We start from the raw sequence: 20112 nt of genomic DNA on the forward strand, positions 1-20112 counted from the left end.
TGAAAAATGTATGTAATATGTATTTCGCTTAATTATGTAAAATTCACGAACTGATATCATGAGTTTGACGCAACTTGTCTTCCAAATTCGGTGAACCGAATTGTATTGAATGCTATAATTATATGTATGAGTATATATTATGTATTGTTGATAGCTGTTGCATTTTAGAAATGTATAGATTTAGTATTAGCTTCTTTGAGTGTAAGCCCGCACTGTCTCAAAATAAACTGATTCAAGTCCGGGAGACTTGTTATGACAGAACATATTAAGATTATTTCGAACGTTAACGCAAGTTTTTTCTTTCTGAAAATAAACCACATAATAATGACTGCTTGGACTATGAAGACACTACGTTCAAAGCGTGGTTCTTCAAGGAATTTGAGATAGCCCTCTGAATATACTAAAGAGATTTATTAAAATTACAGGCTGTGTAATGGTGTCAGACTTACTGGTGCCAGTAAGTCTGACACCAGTCTAACCAAGGGGTATCGGGTTGCCCGGGTAACTGGGTTGAGGAGGTCAGATAGGCAGTCGATTCTTGTAAAGCACTGGTACTCAGCTGAATCCGGTTAGACTGGAAGCCGACCCCAACATGATTGGGAAAAAGGCTCGGAGGATGATGACAGGCTGTGTAATAAAAGTATAGACGAACCACCCTTGGAACCATCCGACCCGATAACCATATTTTTATTTACTCTGTTCAAATGGTTGTAAACTTGTTACAAATTACTTAAATCATGAGAAAGAATGTGTGTATTGGACATTGGAAAAGAAATAAATGAAATGCGATATTGTAAATTTTGTTTTTATTTATGCACACAAACACATAATCACTTACATAACGAACATTGAACACTTAAAACAAAGAATAGTTAGTTAGTTAAGCTGATATAAATCCACCTCTAGATCGTGTAAGCTCTTCTATTTGCCGATGTAAGTAAGCGTTCTGAAAAGCAAAAAAAATAATAAAAAAATCGCGATACTTAAGTATAGTATTTAATCCATTATAGCTTCCATCAGAATTTTCATCCACAACCCATGGGATGGGACATTACGCTGATAAAAATATTCAAATTGGTCTAACAGTTCCCGAGATTGACGCATTAAAACTAACAAACTATTCAGATTTGTATAGGTGATACCTCTCTCAGCAACTCATCTTCTCTCTCAGCAGCAATCTTCAGCATTTCCTTGGATCGCTCCAGCAACATATCTTTGTCGTGAATTGTTCTCTTCAGATTCGCCACTTCTATGCGATGAGACTCCAATTGAGTACGACCCTGAAAGGGATATAATTTGAGTGGTGCTAAAAAAGGAAAAGAGGACTATGCAGGTAAAGTATCCAAACCGTTCAAATAAAGCTAAAAGTTATTTTGAATATAACAATGCATGAAATAAAAGAAGGAGGGACAAGACGAAATATTTGAATGTAATACATACCTACATAATTGAGGTGAATTCCATAATCGGTTCAGTTAAAGTAATTTTGAAACCGGCAGTACCTATCTGTCTTTCAAAAATATATTTTTTCCCATATTTTTATCAAAAACCTAGTGTAAACTAGCAGACCAACCTTCTCGGTATTACTACTGCGGCTGCTGCTAGGTCGAGAGTCGATCTTCTTATGAATGCCTCCCGACTTCTGTTCCGCTTGCAACTTGTTGATGACGCCTGAAATTAATTGTGATGAAGATTTGGGTGCAGCTAACATTCACCTAGATGTGAAATTGTGTCCGCATGTGATTCTAAACTGTGATCTTGGGACAGACTGACTTAGGTCTTAGGGAATATCTGTAGATCATAAATATGTATTTAGTAAGACAAATTGCGCATGCAACAGGCAAGGGAAAATAATTGAAAAACTGCCCTTTCCAAAATCTCAATTTCTTTTCGAATGGAGAGTTTTCGAGTTTTCGTGTTTTCGAATGGAGAGTTTCTTTATAAAGCTGTGGTTGGAGTGAATCACAGACTCTTATCCACTCATAAATGTGTTGTATCACGGCAAAGGTATTATTTTATTTCTTGATATAACACCTAATACGTCACATCATGCCATTCTTAACATTGTGTTTAGTGCAGAAATCATTTAAGACATAAATACATACCTCTCAAACTAAGGACAGTTTGTTCAAGATCATTGACTCGATGCTGTTGTGCTGTGGTCGGTAATGTTTCCATGGTGTTGATCTTCTGAGTCAACTGCACGTTCTCTTCCTTCAACATCTCGCAATAACTGACAGCCAGACAAACAAAATATAAACATAAATATGTATAGTAAGATTTTAGATGAAACATTTTGAACTTCTGGATTTGTTTCAAATGTGTGTTAAGTCGAATTACATATTATTCTTCTCTTATATTTATTTCAATTATGATTTCATGATTTATATTCTCTAAACATGATGCCTTTCAGATTGTCCATGTTCCAACTTTGTTCCCTTTGAATACATTTCACCGACGATCAATCTTCAAAATATAAACACTGAGAAGCATGGATGAAAAAAAAACTACATTGAACATTGTCATTAATATCCATACCTCTTCCAGTAATTAAGCTCTGGTTGTGCGTCCCCGGCGGATTTGAGAGGGCTCCGAATCTGCGCCTCCAGTAGAGTGGATTCTAGTTTTAACACTTGACCCTTTAGGGAAGTGATCTCTGCTAGTGCACGTTCGTATTCCGCCACTAGGAGCTCGTTACCCTAGAATATCAAGTAGAAGTTCAGAACCTTCTACTACTTCTAGAGAGATAGATAAAACATTTATTCAGCACAAACAAAAAGACAGAGAAGATTCACAATAAGAAATAAAACAAAACAAAAAGTGGGTAAAAAGAGAACGGTAACTTCGCGGTGTAGTGCACCCGAATCCGTCCAGCACAGCATGTGTCAGGGTAGAATACCTGACGCTGGCATTCCTACAATGACGTACTGCGTATGCTCAGTGCTGTGTGTATTTAAAATAAGGTAAGTGTTTTATGTTCATATTGTCTGGACCAGAGATGTACATAATATATTGTCTCGCAGAATCAAAACTAAATATCTGTTGACACAAAGCGAAATTGTAGAAAATTGATAACATTTGCCGTATCTTTTACCTGTCAAAAATTTGACCGACATGCAGAAGTCAAACAATTGGTAAATGTGAATGACCATCTCTATACACCTGTTCTATTTGATCCATATTTCAAGAAATGAAGCAGCAACTTATCCATTACCTTCTCAGCAATTTCCAAGGCAGCAATTCTCCTCTGCTGCGCCTGTACTCGGTCCAATAGCGCTTGTGTGGACACCGGCAGCGCGTCCGAATGCGAACCGTAATCCTTGACGCTCTGCTCCGGCTTCTCTTGTGTCTCCACTTCTTGCTTCTCTATTGCTATTAGTAAGAAATTAAGCTATAACTTGTACTATACCTTCTCAGCAATTTCCAAGGCAGCAATTCTCCTCTGCTGAGCCTGTACTCGATCCAACAGCGCTTGTGTGGACACCGGCAGCGCGTCGGAATGCGAACCGTACTCCTTGACGCTTTGTTCTGGCTTCTCCTCTGTCTCCACTTCTTGCTTCTCTATTGCTATTAGTTGGCTGTCATCTGTTGGTGTAGTAGATAAGAAATGTTTTTTTAGCTTAAGAGTTTTCAAGGTATTTCACTATTTAGGAGGCTGGAAATTGTTAAGATAAAAATAAAAACTTATTTATTCAAAGTGGGCTGAAAGTAAACACTTTTTGAAGGTCGAGTTGATATAAAACAGCCCTCAAAAACACTCGCCTATAACCACTTACTACTTGATTAAGCCGGGAAGAAGAAACGGTGGAACCAACTCCCTAGTACAAAATTCTGAGTTCTGAGTGTCGATAAGCTGTAGTCTTCTGCTATGAATATAAATTCGTTATATGCTAACGTTATAATGTTATATGTTATTCGTTATTTTATATGCCTAGTGTAGTTTTATACAAAGTTGGCCTTACGTTTAGCTTCATTAAGTCTAGCGAGCAGCGTTCTCTTCTCCTTCTCCAAGCGAGCCACCGCAGACTTGGCGAGGCTCAGGCCGGCCTCCAGTTTAGTGACGTCCTGGCATTTATCTTCGTAGCGTGACTGCCAACGGTCTGCCGCCTGTTGGGCTCTGAGGAGCAATTTATCAAATACAGTATTTGCTTCTATACAATGTTTACTGATGTACCTAGGTAATACTCGTAGAACACTGTAATGTTTCGTAGCTTTCACTGTACAATTCCTTGAATCCAGGCAAGTTTCATAATCATCATCATTGGATTACTTCTTCTATAACACGATTGAAACCACAAAGCATCTTGTTGTGCAACGTCGCTGTTTCAGCCGTCGTCACTTTGCTACATACCTCTTCCACTTGTCCCAGAGCGCGACGCTAGAGTGATGCTCTCTGCGCGCGCTCGTCAGCTGAGCCTGGAGCGACGCGATCTTGTTGTGCAACGTCGCTGTTTCAGCCGTCGTCACTTTGCTACATACCTCTTCCATTTGTCCCAGAGCGCGACGCTAGAGTGATGCTCTCTGCGCGCGCTCGTCAGCTGAGCCTGGAGCGACGCGATCTTGTTGTGCAACGTCGCTGTTTCAGCCGTCGTCACTTTGCTACTTACCTCTTCCACTTGTCCCAGAGCGCGACGCTAGAGTGATGCTCTCTGCGCGCGCTCGTCAGCTGAGCCTGGAGCGACGCGATCTTGTTGTGCAACGTCGCTGTTTCAGCCGTCGTCACTTTGCTACATACCTCTTCCATTTGTCCCAGAGCGCGACGCTAGAGTGATGCTCTCTGCGCGCGCTCGTCAGCTGAGCCTGGAGCGACGCGATCTTGTTGTGCAACGCCGCTGTTTCAGCCGTCGTCACTTTGTTGCCGGTCGTGCTTCTGAAATTGGCAATGTTATTGAAAATAAACCATTAGTTTATAATTGCGAACGTGAGCTTTCACCCACAAATGACTAAACAGATTTATGGCGAAGCCTACAGATCGGACTCCTTGGAGACGGATATAAGGGTATTGTAAGTAGTTCATTCCAAAAGCCACTAGCCCCCCATAGCACCTCGGGAAACAGCTATAAAATACAAGGGATGCGACCTAAACCAACATTGCAGTTGAAATCTAGTAAATATATATAAAATACTTACATTCTAAACACTTGATTCTTAAGGTTTTGAGCATCCAATCGAGCTCGCCTCTCCCGTGAAGCCAGCACCTTGATCTGCCGACGAAGAATTGCGTTCTGTTTGGTTGCTAACTGCTTTTCTCGGCGGAGACGCTCTATCACTGGCTCTTGCCTGTGGAAAAAGGGAGTAACAAATAATCAAATTTCAATTAAAAATAATAGTTTTAAAAAACTAAAAAAACACGCTTTTTATAGAAAAACGAACTAAAAAATAGAAAATAAATTTTAATGAATTTAAATTAAGAAAACAGTGTTAAAAATTTCAATGAATATAAATTAATAATAGTGTGAATACAAAAAATATATTTAAAAAAGGGTGCATGGTGTCAATAGTTATAAATATTTTATTGACAGATATGAGTACAGTGATTTTCATTTCGATAATATCTTAAAAGCACCCCACGCTTTTTAAATATTTTTTGTATTCACACTATTATTAATTTATATTCATTGAAATTTTAACACTGTTTTCTTAATTTAAATTCATTAAAATTTATTTTCTATTTTTTAGTTCGTTTTTCTATAAAAAGCGTGTTTTTTTAGTTTTTTAAAACTATTATTTATTTTCTACTTTTTAGTTTGTTTTAAAACTATTATTTGTTTTGTAGAATTAAAATTCTCTTTAGTATACAAAAATTTGTCAATATTAGAGAAAACGGCTAAAGATAATTATTGGAAATAAAAATTAACATCGAGTCCTGCCTTATCGACTGTACAGAAAAATTCTAGAAAATTTTAATTAATTTTCTTACCTTATCGACTATAGATGAAATTATATAAATTAACAAAAATCATATTTTGCAAATTGAAAAGCCTAGAAGTCGGTGTCTAATGGATGTTACTAAGTTAATTTTGCCACCGACTTCTAGGCCGATGCACCTAAAATTAGTTTTTTTTTTGCTTTTTAGTGTTTTGGGAAGTCGGTTTAATTCTTTTGTAAAAGGTTATTTATTTAAAGCTTTTCAGTGATACGAATAGTTGTCACTATCCATACAAGTGGGAAGTTCTCTTCAATACAAAGAATATAAGTCCAAACGAGGTATTTTACATATTCAGTTGTCGAGTTCCCTCGACTTTCTCTGGTCTCCATCATCAGGTCAGCTCCAAACCTTCACTGTTGCATAGGTTTTGTCAATACGAATAATTTAAGCCCAAAAACGAGGTAGTTTTCATATTCAGTTGTCGAGTTCCCTCGACTTTCTCTGGTCTCCATCATCAGGTCAGCTCCAAACCTTCACTGTTGCAAAGGTCTTGTCAATACAAATAATTTAAGCCCAAACACGAGGTAATTTACATATTCAGTTGTCGAGTTCCCTCGACCCTCTCTGGTATCCATCATCAGGTCAGCTCCAAATCTTCACAGTTGAATAGTGCTTTTAGGCGTACACCTGAGTGTCAAGTTTTTACCCTATGTATGCCTACAACTTTCGAAGGTTGCCCTCGATTTCTCAGGGTTTCCATCATCAGATCCTGACCTGATGACTATGAGACCAACTGGCAGCTATTCCGAGTCGAACAAAAAAAGAATCACGTAAATCGGTCTATAAACCTCGGAGTAATCGATGTGTATGTGTAACCTCCTCCTTTTTGGGAAGTCGGTTAAAAATGGAATAATTTTATCAAATTAGTGTATTGTCATCGGTCCTCAATAAATCTACAAAGTTTGAACGAAATCTGGCCGTTTAAAGTGGGTCAAAATCGCGCCCAAAGAAGTCGGTTACAAACCTACAAACATACAAACATACAGGTGAAGCTAATAAAAAGCGTGTAAAAAACAACCAGATAAAGAAATTTTGAAGAAAATTCAGGTACCAAAGATATTTAATATATCGCAAAGAAGAATATAACAAAAGAAGTTGACGTAAAAACAGATGTTACTGCAACACTTTCATCTATTCACATTAGAGAAGTCTATAAAACTTTTGCTCTCTCACAAGAAATTTTCTTTCGTACTTTCTTATTCTTGAGTTAACTTACCAAATAGTCGTAGAAGAAGCTGGTATTCTAACGACATCTTCATGCGAGTCGTGTAAATCCACCGTTGACTCAAACTTGAGTTCCAGTCTCTCGGAGCCTTGTTGGGATAACGCATCGCTAGTTTCATCAACCTCTACTATAGCAGAGAGATCGAAACTAGGGTCGTTGACTGAGATCAGAGTTTGCATGTTCATTATTTGTGTCTGAAATAAACACGTTTAAATGTAGGAAAAACATTCGTCAGTATTGAAAAAACCTTTAGTAAAAAAATAAATTTCTACTGTTCACCAATCCCGTTTTGTAAAAACTCTAAAAGCCTTCCTAAAATCAAGCACCATCTCGACCAAGGATCAAAAGCAGAGATTAGATATAACATTAAAAAAACAATTTTATTTCCTAAGGATATGTTTTCCTAATTCTATAACCTCACCTTTAAATTGTTTATAATAATGCGCAACTGTTCAATTTGCGTGTCCTTTTCTGACAACTGTTTCAGGTAGATAGTTTTCTGTTCAGTGAGCCTTGTCCTTAAATCCATGTGTTCCCTCTGCATTTCGTTTATTTGGGTCAACCAGTGCTCATTTTCCGCTTTATATGACTCTACCTATAATCAAAAAATCAGGTCTTGTATTCTTCTGGATTCCCAATTTTTTACTTACATATGTTATTTTAATATTTGTACGAGTCTTACCTCATGGGAGTGTCGTTCTGCAAGTTGAGAATTCAATTGCTCCATCTTAGTTAGTCTTTCTGCTGCTAATTCCTTCCAACGAACCGATTCACTTTGATACGTTGTTCTAAAAAAATGCAAGAGCATAAAAATGACTTTGACTTTGATGTTTCAAAACTAGTGGTAGTAACATAAGTTACGGGTACTCACAATTCAGATTGGCACTCCTCTAATTCACTTTGTAATCTAAAACTCCTGTCTTCTAACTCCGCAATTTTGATCGTATATTTAGTAACAACTTCTTTCAATGCTTCTCCGTTGGAGGAATTCGCTTCACTGGCTCGTCTACAATTAATAAGTGATTAGTGTTATGTTTAGCATTGTACGTCACACAATTATTATCAACGTGTCCAAAATGATTGATGTGAAAGGCGTGTTACCAAATATTTTCCTAAACATACCTGTCTAGCTTAGACTGCAATTCCATTATCTTCACATGCAGTTCTTTAACAGATTTTGCATACTCTTCTCTTTCGTTGTTCAGTAACTCTTTATATTCTACCATTATCGCATTTTTGTCATTTTCTAATTGTTTTATGGCCAGTAATAAAGATTTATTCTCTTCATTTTTGCTGTCTCTCTTTTGATGGATTTCTGTCATCTGCTTCGTTTGATAATCATTGAGTTGTTTTTTCAAGTCACCAATTATGCCTCGTAGTTCCTCGTTAAGTGCATCTTTCTCATTGTTAGAGTGTTTTAAGTTTTGTATGGTGGATTCATATACAACTTTCTCGTTGTTTAGGGTAAGAATTTCTTGAGTACGTTTTTGCGCTAAACCCATGGCTTCGTACAATTGTTTAGTAGTTTTATCAATGTCTGCTTTGAGAGAGACTATACGATTAGACATAACTTCTAATGTATCACTGGTTTCATCTGTTTGTATAATCCGGTGAGCTTTAATAATCTCGATGGGGATAGTTTGAACAAATGCATTAGAAAATTCGGTACTTCGTTTCTTTTGTGGTGTCTTGACTGGCGATTCTGACTTCTTATTTTCCTTGTCAGTATCTGGGGCACTTTTTTGTTGTGGTTTCAATATTTCTGGTTTCGTCAATGTGATGGTTTGACTTTCTAAAATTGATTCGAAATACAAATAATTATATAATCATTTTAAAACATTATTAGTAATTAATAACAATATCTTACTTCTAGAACTCGATTCCTCGTCAGATTGAACATCTTCCAATTCCAATTGTATTAATTGGCCTTCAGAATCGTCATCAACGCTCTTACGTTTTTCATTTATTGCAGACTTTTCGAACCCTTGATTCACAAGGACAAGAGTCTTCTCCAAGTTATTGCAGTGCTTGATTAATTCTTCACGGGATAATTCTAATGCTTTTAATTTTTTGTTGATATGTTCTAATTCCCGCGCATTCACCGATTGCTTAAATAATAAAGAGGAAAGTATCAAACCTGACGTTCCCTGTTACTAAAATCATATATGTATGTATAAGTTTTGCGCGTTCAACTTACCATCATAATATACTTTAGTTTGTGTGGACAACTATCTTCTTCAATCAGACATTTATCTTTAGATATATCCAAGACTTGATCGAATACGCTATGTTTAGTAATTAAATTAGCTCGCAGATCTTCTATTTCATAGAGCTTATCATCCACAGCCTGGTTTTTACGGGAAAGTTCTTCTACTTTATTCAGATATTTTTCGAGGGATATAAGTGGAATACTTCCTTGGTATTGTTGTCGTAGTGTTTGCATAATTTCGTATATGTACCTAAAATTGGAAAATAACAACAATTTGCAACAAAAATGACTACTCATTATTAGAAACTTGAATCAGAGGAGAGAGAAAATAATTACGAACTTGAATTTCGATTCGTATCTCATGGCATAAACATCAAAGATTTTCTGGCGAGCTCTGAACATATCTTCAGCTTCCATTCTCAATTCCCTTTCTTTATTCAGAGCTGCATGAAGTCTCTCTATTCTCTTATGACTCTCGGACGCTTGAAGGTGAGCTACTAAGATCTCACCGCTTAGTCTGTGAAGGAAGAATTTTGAACGAAATTAGATTAGTAAGTTACGAAAACGTTATTTTTCAGATATGTTTTATTTTACCTAGCAATGATGGCTTTATTGTCACTAGTAGACTGTAGATCTAGGACTTGGTGCTGTAGCATGTTAATTTCCATATCATGACTCATTTGTCTCTGTTGACTGTCTTGCAACTGCAAAATCGAAAAACGTTAAAGTAAGTGAACCAAGAAACAGTATTAACAGAAGGGATATTTTAAGTTCATTAATACCTGTAAGAGCGCAATGTCTAATTGACTGCTCATGTGCTGGCATTGTTCTTTAAGTGATTTATTATCTTCAGATATTTTATTCAGTTGCTCCTTCATCAAATCGACCTCTAGTTTTGTTATAGAAGCCAAAGTTTCATCACTGAAATTTTAATCATTATTATTAATTATATTTGAATTTGATAAATACTCACTGCACAGACATTGATTATGATCTTACATGTTTTTAACTTGTACTTCTTGGAGCTCCGAATTCTTAAGTTCCAAGTTTTCTATTTTCTTGTTTTTATTATCTAACTCAGTACAAAGTTGTTCTATTTGTTTTTTCAAAATCATGTGCTCTATGTTTGACTCAATTTTCTGTGCCATTTCTTCTGACGGTTGCCCTGCAATCATTTAATGTTATTTAAAAAACTTGTTGAGGTACTTCATATTAATAAATTTGAAAAATATTACCGTTGCGTTGGTTAATTTCAAGGCGAATAAAGTTGATAATATTGATTTTATCTTCATCTAGTCGAGTAAATAGATTCATCATTTGGTTTTGGTTACTAAAACCTTCTTCCACTAGCTTTCTGTATTTTGAAATTACTTCAGTAAGTGCCAAGTTTTGTTTCCAGAACAGTTCAAGAGATATGGAATATCTTAACTTATCCGTTAAATTTGCAACCGAAAGCATTAACTTCTGAATTTGTGTTTCGTAATCTGACGATGCTTCCATTGCATCTTTTCTAGTCTCCAAAATTTCATTTTTCATATTTTCGTTTAAGGTCCGTATGTATTTGTATGAATCTTCTAAATAAGTACATTTTCTTTGCCAACCATTCATATTAGGAGCAGGGATAGCTCCAGGAGAACGGTCACTATGATCTTCATCTTCTTGTTGTAGCTGATTTTTCAAAGTTTCTATTTCTGCTTTATATTGTTCCTCTTGAATAGACCATTTATTGAGGTCGTCACTGGCTTTAATAGCCATAGATGTTAGTCTATCAAATAACTCTTTGAATTTCATGTGGAAGTATTCTAAACCCTTTTTTAATTGATATTCATACAAAGAATTTCCCTTTTCGACAAATTTGACAATTTGTGACTTATCATAAAAATCAATGTCATTTTGTTCTTTTTCTGACATCCATGAACCGAATTCGCAAACGTCTGCATTCATTTGTTGAGAAAGTTTCTCTTCGGCCTCCTTTTCTTTATTCTTAACTTCCATTTCAATCAACCTCTTTTCGAGTTCTGATGATTTTTTAGTCGCATCTGATAATTTTGTCATCATATCAAACGTTTCTTTTCTGTAAATTAATACTTAAATTAATAAAATGTACACACTATACATATATACAAACTTAAACTACTTATCTTTATACAAATTAATAAAATAATATCTTTGGAATTTATTGTTGCAGTAACAAATTAGTACCTGGCTTCATTTAGGGCGGTTAAAAGTGCATCTTTGCCACCTATGGCAGCTCTTAGTTCCATAACTGTAGTCATATGTGGTGCAAACCATCCAGCAGAGTTTCTTGCTTCCATTGACAATAGTATTGTTTCTAAGCTCGGACATTGCAGTGTCAATACACCAGAAGAACTTTTACCTGAAATTGAACAAAACGCCACAATTATGTAAAACGTCTAACACTACAAGCAAAAAGGATTATCTTCTAATCAAGTACGTACTGTTATCTTTCAAAAATTCTAGTATTTCTTGAAGACCTTTTCGGAGACCTTTATTTTCTTCAATAATTGCAATCATATCATTCTCCTGATCTTGGTTTTCTGTAGCGCCTGATGGATTTTCCACTTCTTGTGTTGTATCACTAAAATTTTATATAAGATTAATTATTTTAATTCCATTTTAACATACAAAAATATGATGATTGCTAATGATTTACTCTGTTTTGGCTTCTTTATCGTCGTGGGTGCTATCGTCGCTTTCACTGTCTGCCATAATCTGATCTATTTTGTCTTTCTTATATCCAGCATTACAAAGAAGATTAGTCATTTTTCGTATTTTAATAGTCAAATTACGGTTATTGAGCTCAAGTCCAATAACTTTATTTTCCAATCTCTTCAGCTCCTTACTGATTTCTGAATTAGTTTCTTGTAAAGTACGATATTCCTTCATAATACCTTCTGTAGGTATATTCTCTTCAGCGGGTACGTTAAACTTTTGTCTGTAACATATAAGTTATTTAATATACATGAATGCTCAATAGCTATAAAGATAGGAGATAGGATTAAGATAAGTTTTAGAATTGCATACCTCAGAGTTTCATTTTCAAGTTGCAAGTCATTTATCAGATTGTTTAAAGTGTTCGCTTCTTGTACTAATGTTTTTATACCTTCATCTTTAAATTTAATTTGTCGTTTCTTGTTCTTCAATCCTTCGAGTAACGCATTTATTCCTTCATCTGATTGCAGAAGCTGCAGTTGCGATGTAATTTCTGTCAACTTTAACGAGTATCATTATTATTATTCATTTTCATATGTAAAATTGTACACAATGTAAACTTTGTGGTATAATAATAAACAAACTAATTGTGATGAAATATTTACCTCTTTCTCTCTAACCGCAACCATTTCTTCAGCACTTTGAAGACTTTCAGTCAAAGTCTTGACTTTCTTTTTCAATTTATTGATTACTGCTCGTTCTTTGTTATCATCAGAAATGTTTTTAGCGTCGGGAGCTGCAAAATCTGGCACATCTTCTATAATAGCTTTAAGTTGTTTATTCTCAGCTTTCAGTACATTGATGAGGTTTGCCGTTTGCTCAATTTCATTGGAAGCTTCCAGTAATTTGTCTTGTAGTTCCTTGATTTTTTGTTTTTCTGCGTCATTTTTCTGATACAGTAGGTATTTCAGTTTAGTTATCTTATGTGTGTACTGTGTACGTTTTACATTATGTATATGTAAAGAAAGTGCATACTTACTTTAGGCGATGAAATCGTCGAGACTTTAGAAGCTTCCTTTAAATCTTCTTTTAATTTCAAATTCTCATTTGTAACTGCCTCTAATTCAGCTTTCTTTGATCTGGCAATGCTCTAAGATAAATCAAACGTTGAAAGAAGTTCTTTATAAAAACACTAGTATCTACAAGTAGTACGAGGCTTATATTATTACTTACCTTCCAATGTTGAACTTTTGATTTAATTTCGTCATAGATGTTTTCCCTCTTAGAATCCTTCTCGAATAGCTCTTTTCTCAATCCTTCCATTTCAAACATTAGGTTAGCTTTTGCCTTTTCTGATTTGCCTAAGATTTCTGAAGTAATACAAAATACGGAATTATTATACTGTGTTTTATATATCACAAATAAAGTGTTTTTAGCAATCTTGTTACCTTTTAACTGACTGCATTCATTGTTAATAGCCATTATTTGTTCCGTTAAGTTATCAATTAGCTGAGTAGCTTCCGTTAACTTATCCTTAAGAATTGACACTTTTTCTTTCAACTTAGTATTTTCTTCTTCTAATATCTAGAATCATAATGTTATATGAGCCTATGTCTACGTTTTAGAAGTACACATGTTTAAAGGTATTGTTATTACTTTGACATCACTTAGTAGCTTCCTAATGTGTTTGTTCTTCATGGTAACTTCTTGCTCTAGTTCGGCCACAGCATTCATTTCAGACAGTACATCTCGACTGGAATCACTATCCATATCAAGATTGCTTCGAGTTTCCTCGAGTCTACTCTTCCTGGACTCCAAGTCAGCGATGTCGGCATATAGCTGTTCCAATATCTCTTTATTTGCTTTTATTATCTCTTCTTGGTGTGTTATGGTTTCGACTGCACTGTCGTTGCTTTGTGTTGGCGATACTGGATTATAGAATACACGAATTTTAGGTATAGTGAAATGAAAGTGTTACGATGCGATTTTCTTCTCTTCAAAATAACTTATTTAAATACTTGATCCAAACTGGAAGCAGGAAGGTACCTACCTGTTTTACTATTGTTGAAGCAGTTGAAGTGTTATATTGATCATAATAAAATATCTCTCTACAGCAAGATGCATCTCTGAGTGATAACATTTTGTGATTCCAGTTAGTAAAGAAAAGAAAACGCCGAGGGAAAATAACTTTATCAAATAAAGAAGTCGTTAAGCTGCCTAATGGGGAAAGTGTCAGTATCCACGCCATAATGTTATAGCAAGTAATATTGCAGGTAATAAAGAAAGTACTTGTACTTACCAGTGTACGAGGTATCCACTTTCATTTTACCGCTTTTCTTTTGAATTGACTTCAGTTGGCCGACTAGGTTGTTTACCTGTAGAGAAATGTGATAAACAGACGATGACAATCTTTGGTGTCTTTTAACACCTCGCAGGGTGAAGGATTTGGTAAGTTTAGAAGGAAAATATTCTTATCTGAGGATCGATCACTCGCTTAAATAATAAGAAGCATAATCTAATCAGTGCAATGTAATGCACAATTCGTAAATTGTGGGGGTGAAATAACTAGCATTTTATTATTTTAATGCTATGATGGTAGTAGGCAAAACGCTCGTGGTTTCCACTCACATATTAATATATGTAAATAATACATACTCATTAGGCGTACTAAAATGCATAGGTGATTTTGTTCGTAGATCATGGGGTGAGATTCAATCAACCGTTACAAACGTATAGACACTATTGCAGCTGCTGTGTAAATATTGCTTATATATCGCTTGCATATTAATATATTACATAGATATACGTCAAAATGGCTTTTTGAACTCTGGTTTTTAATATCATATAAGATACTATATAATGTCACAGTTCATAAAAGAGGATGAGAAAAAAAATATCGTTAGGAAAGTTGGATTTTCTTAAAAAGCTGACATGGCGAATCCATCATGAATTATAGCTGAGTCTGTAGTCAGAATTAAGTAGTGTGTCATTCTAATGTTATACATTATTACATTCTGTTGTATATTTGTATAGATATTTACTGCCCAAAAACAATATCCCTGATATCAAAATATTACTTGTACATGCTTACCTGTTCACTCTTTATCTTCAGTATATCTTGCGAGAGTCTAAACAGAGTTTTCAAGTCAGTAAAATTCAGTTCGATATCATCTGCTTCCATCCAGCACAGGCTTTCACATAATTTCTCCTTATCTGATTGTGTGAGCTCCTTCTGTGAGAAACTCAGTATTTCTCTCCAGTCTGTTTCCACCATTGTTGGTAATTAAGCGTTTATTGCAAGTTATTTAAATAGTATTTTATAACTGCAGTGCGCGCGTGACTCACAGCCGCAAAGCAATGTTTGTTTGTAATCAGCGCTGTTGCCTAGCAACGGGGTTGTTGCCGCATTCAATTATTATTTTTGGTCCAAAGAGTTCTTACGTTTTAGGAACAGCTGTGTAAATATTTATTATAATTTTTCCGGGCTGTTGTATGGTATAAAAAGAATGTAGTTAAAAATATTTTATTTAGGCGATTAAAAAAATATATAAATACCAATAAAATGATGTCAGTATTCGATGTGAAGAATTGCGTACTGGCTTGAATTGGTGAAAATAATTTGTGAAAAGCCATTAGCGCTACAAAAAAAGAAAAAGTATATTTTTTCTTTTTGATGATTTTATGGCATTTATTCCAGTTTTTCCACCCAAGTGGCCTAACTTTTTATTTTGTGGAATGAGGTCTTATGCCTCCTCTATTGAAGACTTTTTTTGAACGAGAAAATTATGTAAACGTGGTATGGGTAGGTCGGGGTAGGTTTTTTCTTCCTAAATAACTTCCATGCTATCGTATGTAACTTCATTACGTATAATTCAATTTTTTTATAGGTTGTAACTATATGAAAGCTTTTTCAAGCTGTTCAGGTTGAATAAAATGAAACACTTCATAAATACAAAGATTACTTTATTAGGTGTGATGATATCGAACAATAGCAGTTAATGTTACATTGTATGTCGAGGTGTCAACAACAAAATAAAACATTTGTGCTTTAAAAATAAATTAACAAAAGTAAATACAACAATACAATTGGTTAAAAAATAGTGAAAGAATTTGCATCTACACAAAATGAAGCATAGACATAGGGCGAGGGTATACTTTGGTAACACTTAGAAAAAGTACAAACATTTAGGTAGGCAGGTATATATAAAATTCCTATGTAAACATCCACTACTGGGTTATACATCGATATCAGGTAGAAATACGATGGAAGGAAAAAAACAGCATTTTCTTTCAAAATTGTAAAAAATATTACAAAATCTGATCCATGACTAGATATTATTTAAAACCGTTACACGTTTTGATAGAAAGTTATACAAAAATGAATACTATTAGATGCCTGAACCTTTGACACCAGATTATACATAGCACGCGTATTTATTAATATCCGTACAACTAATTTTAAATTAAGCATACAATATTGTATTGTCAACCGTTGCCAAATAATTACTCGCCCTATATATACTAACCATTGCATAGTCTTGAGTATTATTATGAAGGTATTTATATCATTAATGCGGTAACTAATACCCATACCTAGCATTCTGTAAGTTACGCCAATGCACACAAAATGTCTAAACTTTGTTATCACCAGAGATTATTTTGTAAGTATTACTCCAAAGTTTGACTTTTGCAGATATGTAATTCCATGTATTGATGTATATGTTATGGACCAAGTGATAAATTGGGCAGTATACATAATGCCCGGTCGTTATGAATAATGCCCAATATGAGAGTGCAGTTTGATAATAATTATTCAAACAATCAAATTGACCGGGCACTATACATATTGCCCGTGACCTTTTGGGCAAAGTAATACAAACATATTTAATTTCATTTTTTTTATTGTTATTGACATTTAACTTAAAATAAACTAAATATAACACATCCCATATCAATTGACAGAGCATAGAAGTAAGCATGCAACATGCAGCAAGCATGGCTTCTGTCACGGCTCCGGCGCTGCGGGGCTCCGGCGCTGCGGGGCTCCGGCGGTGCCCTGCGAGCTGAGGCGCAGGTAGTTTTAACGCTCGCCGACGCGGCTGAGGCTGGCCGGCGGAGCCGGCCAGAAAGCGGAAGCTGCGGTGGTGAGCGTGAAAACTATCTGCGACGATATCTGCCGCCTCGCCCCTCCGCGCCTACGCGGTTTTGAATTGCACTCTAGGGGTAGGGCAGACAAGACTACGTGGAGTCGGTTTTGCAGCGATTCGTTTTCGTCACTAAGTTCAGTTTTTAATACCTACAATGTTTTGAATCCAAATTAAATTCTACCATAAAAAAAATGAGCCAAGAAAAATTAGGCCGAGTTAGTAAATTAGATGACAATTGTCCAATTAATAATTTTGTGGCTAGACTTATAATTTCCCATTAAAATAGAACATATAATTTAAAACAATAATCATAAAATACGTAGCAAGTAACAGGATTTATTTATTAGAACAACTGCCACCCTCGCACCGTATAAAATATAGCTTTATTATCAAATTGCCCAACTATCATGTAGCAATATAATAATGCCCGTGCATTGTGATAAATAATGAAGTTAAGATAGTTATTAATCACTTGGCCCGATAAAGCTAGACATTATTCATAATGCTCGGGCATTATAAATAATGCCCGAATTAATCATATGGTCCATAACATATATAAATCGGTTAGTATTTTAGAATTAGTAATCCGGCTTCGTTCTTTTAAAATATCACTTTTAAAAGACGAGCCCAAACAAGTCACTCCTACGTTATAAATAAATACTACGCTAAACAATTTTACAAGTATATAAGTATTTTTATTATTTTTTTACAATTATACAACATCATAATTATCAGATAAACATACTCTTTGGGACGCATAAAACAACTTTGGATAGATTACATTGACGATGCGGTTACATGTTCCATTCGAGGGATGACAGAAGCGAGAGTACACCGATACACATTGATACTTCTACTGTTAGTGTGTTAGGCTCGAGTCGAGTTACTAATGCCGTCACTACTGTACGCTTTGGTCAGCAAGTTCGAGTTCCGCCGAGGCCAACTCTAGTTTCAGCTTAGCTTATATCCTTTGTACAAAATATTATAAAAAGTCATGGCGTAATTTTGGTATCATTCGACGATAGACTCTAAGGTACATATTCGGTTATAATATTTAACATAGAGCGGCTTTACACATACATGACCTCCACCACTACTCATGTACTTATGATACTACATTGGGTAATAAATACGTAGAAATTGAGGGCGCGGTATACAAATCTATTATAATATTGAGGGTATTTTGGAGTAGCTATAAAGAACTAATATTATTTTGGTGACAAAGATTTTAACACTCAATAATTCACTGGCTAAGTTTGAGGACACGGATTAGTGAATGAATGGAGTGCTCGGTGGGGTTGATGCGTTCACGTCTGTTGGTAAAGTGGCGAGTCGCGTGGGCGATCGCTAGCACATTAGCACTCCATTAGTAGTGTAGTCCGTGTTTATTGTCTGTGTGTGTGTGGTGGCGCGGGCGGCGCGCACACAGCGCGGCGCGGCGCAGGCGCCGGAGCAGCGACCACTCGCGCTATCAGATGCGCTCCACGTAGTTACCTGGAAAGAGCAAGTTTATATTAAAAAAACAGTAATGTTCTGTTGTTAATCAAAGCATATATCAACATAATTCAACTGAGTGAACACGTGTAAACATACTGTAATTTATTTTCCATAATATTTGTGCAGCTTTAGTTGCACTCTCTGTATGAATATTCATATTTGCACACATTAGAGGAACCATCACATGAATCAACTAGTTTTGGGATATAGCCTTCTCCAAAGACAATACGCAAGTGACCTACGTCCTACGTCTCAGGTTGACTTCACCAAAATTCACCTAACTATTTAGCTATAATAAATAATGACCACCTGATACCTTTCATCATGGCTGATACTGATGAAATTTTGAAAGCCTGATACCTAAATAATACTCTATCCATACTTTAACCCGTGCGTACCTGGGAAGGTCCCGAAGCGTCCTGTCCGTTGGCTGGAGCCGACGTACCAGCCGTCGTCGCACTTCTCCAGCACGTACACCGTATCTCCCTCGTTCAGTTCTAACTAAATACTCCATCAATTCCCTACTCCGTACATACCTGGGAAGGTCCCGAAGCGTCCGGTCCGTTGGCTGGAGCCGACGTACCAGCCGTCATCGCACTTCTCCAACACATAACCGTGTCGCCCTCGTTCAGTTCTAACTCAATACTCCATCAATCCTCTACTCCGTACATACCTGGGAAGGTCCCGAAGCGTCCTGTCCGTTGGCTGGAGCCGACGTACCAGCCGTCGTCGCACTTCTCCAGCACATACACCGTGTCTGCCTCGTTCAGTTCTAACTCAATACTCCATCAATCCTCTACTCCGTACATACCTGGGAAGGTCCCGAAGCGTCCTGTCCGTTGGCTGGAGCCGACGTACCAGCCGTCGTCGCACTTCTCCAGCACATACACCGTGTCTCCCTCGTTCAGTTCTAACTCAATACTCCATCAATCCTCTACTCCGTACATACCTGGGAAGGTCCGAAGCGTCCTGTCCGTTGGCTGGAGCCGACGTACCAGCCGTCGTCGCACTTCTCCAGCACATACACCGTGTCTCCCTCGTTCAGTTCTAACTCAATACTCCATCAATCCTCTACTCCGTACATACCTGGGAAGGTCCCGAAGCGTCCTGTCCGTTGGCTGGAGCCGACGTACCAGCCGTCGTCGCACTTCTCCAGCACATACACCGTGTCTCCCTCGTTCAGTTCTAACTCAATACTCCATCAATCCTCTACTCCGTACATACCTGGGAAGGTCCCGAAGCGTCCTGTCCGTTGGCTGGAGCCGACGTACCAGCCGTCGTCGCACTTCTCCAGCACATACACCGTGTCGCCCTCGTTCAGTTCTAGCTCATCGGGGTTCTGTGGCCGGTACTTGTACATCGCGCGGTATCTGTAATGTTTTGATTTAAGAAAGTTAGAAGGTGAAGGAATTGAAAATATTTAGGCAAGTTT

At 36.5% G+C, this 20112-nt stretch overlaps 2 protein-coding genes and 1 long non-coding RNA gene across 16 annotated transcripts in view; all 3 read right to left on the reverse strand.

The window, feature by feature from the left end:
• Positions 1-791: 791 nt before the first annotated feature.
• Positions 792-15394, reverse strand: LOC110378137 (centrosomal protein of 290 kDa). The gene is made up of 32 exons (XM_064037254.1): positions 15128-15394; positions 14336-14411; positions 13693-13964; positions 13485-13620; positions 13270-13406; positions 13076-13186; positions 12702-12986; positions 12409-12596; positions 12038-12319; positions 11823-11962; positions 11566-11740; positions 10599-11437; positions 10363-10528; positions 10146-10284; positions 9958-10067; positions 9704-9880; positions 9352-9613; positions 9022-9262; positions 8277-8946; positions 8026-8160; positions 7837-7942; positions 7576-7749; positions 7146-7348; positions 5131-5280; positions 4736-4870; positions 3963-4117; positions 3410-3585; positions 2539-2699; positions 2106-2233; positions 1574-1671; positions 1143-1280; positions 792-946 (listed from the first exon to the last, which is right to left on the reverse strand). The coding sequence occupies exons 1-32, from the start codon at positions 15308-15310 to the stop codon at positions 881-883; spliced, it is 6414 nt and encodes a 2137-aa protein (XP_063893324.1). The 5' UTR covers positions 15311-15394; the 3' UTR covers positions 792-880.
• A 2454-nt stretch (positions 15395-17848) lies between these two features.
• LOC135117629 (uncharacterized) lies at positions 17849-19208 on the reverse strand. Its single transcript, XR_010277010.1, has 2 exons — positions 19079-19208; positions 17849-18677 (listed from the first exon to the last, which is right to left on the reverse strand). It is a non-coding gene; the product is annotated as an uncharacterized LOC135117629 (long non-coding RNA).
• Positions 19209-19741: 533 nt separating this feature from the next.
• The window catches only part of LOC110378155 (vinexin), a 170424-nt gene continuing 170053 nt past the window's right edge, over positions 19742-20112 (reverse strand). For 3 of the 14 annotated variants that reach the window (XM_064037174.1, XM_064037175.1, XM_064037177.1), the window contains one exon: positions 19861-20050. In XM_064037174.1, the coding sequence (XP_063893244.1) occupies positions 19882-20050 (169 nt within the window). In that variant the 3' untranslated portion in view covers positions 19861-19881. Of the gene's footprint in view, positions 20051-20112 lie in introns of all 14 variants that reach the window. The other 11 variants (XM_064037176.1, XM_064037173.1, XM_064037180.1 and 8 more) reach the window with 9 other exon arrangements.

Source organism: Helicoverpa armigera, chromosome 12 (genome assembly GCF_030705265.1).
Source record: "Helicoverpa armigera isolate CAAS_96S chromosome 12, ASM3070526v1, whole genome shotgun sequence".
NCBI lineage: Eukaryota > Metazoa > Arthropoda > Insecta > Lepidoptera > Noctuidae > Helicoverpa > Helicoverpa armigera.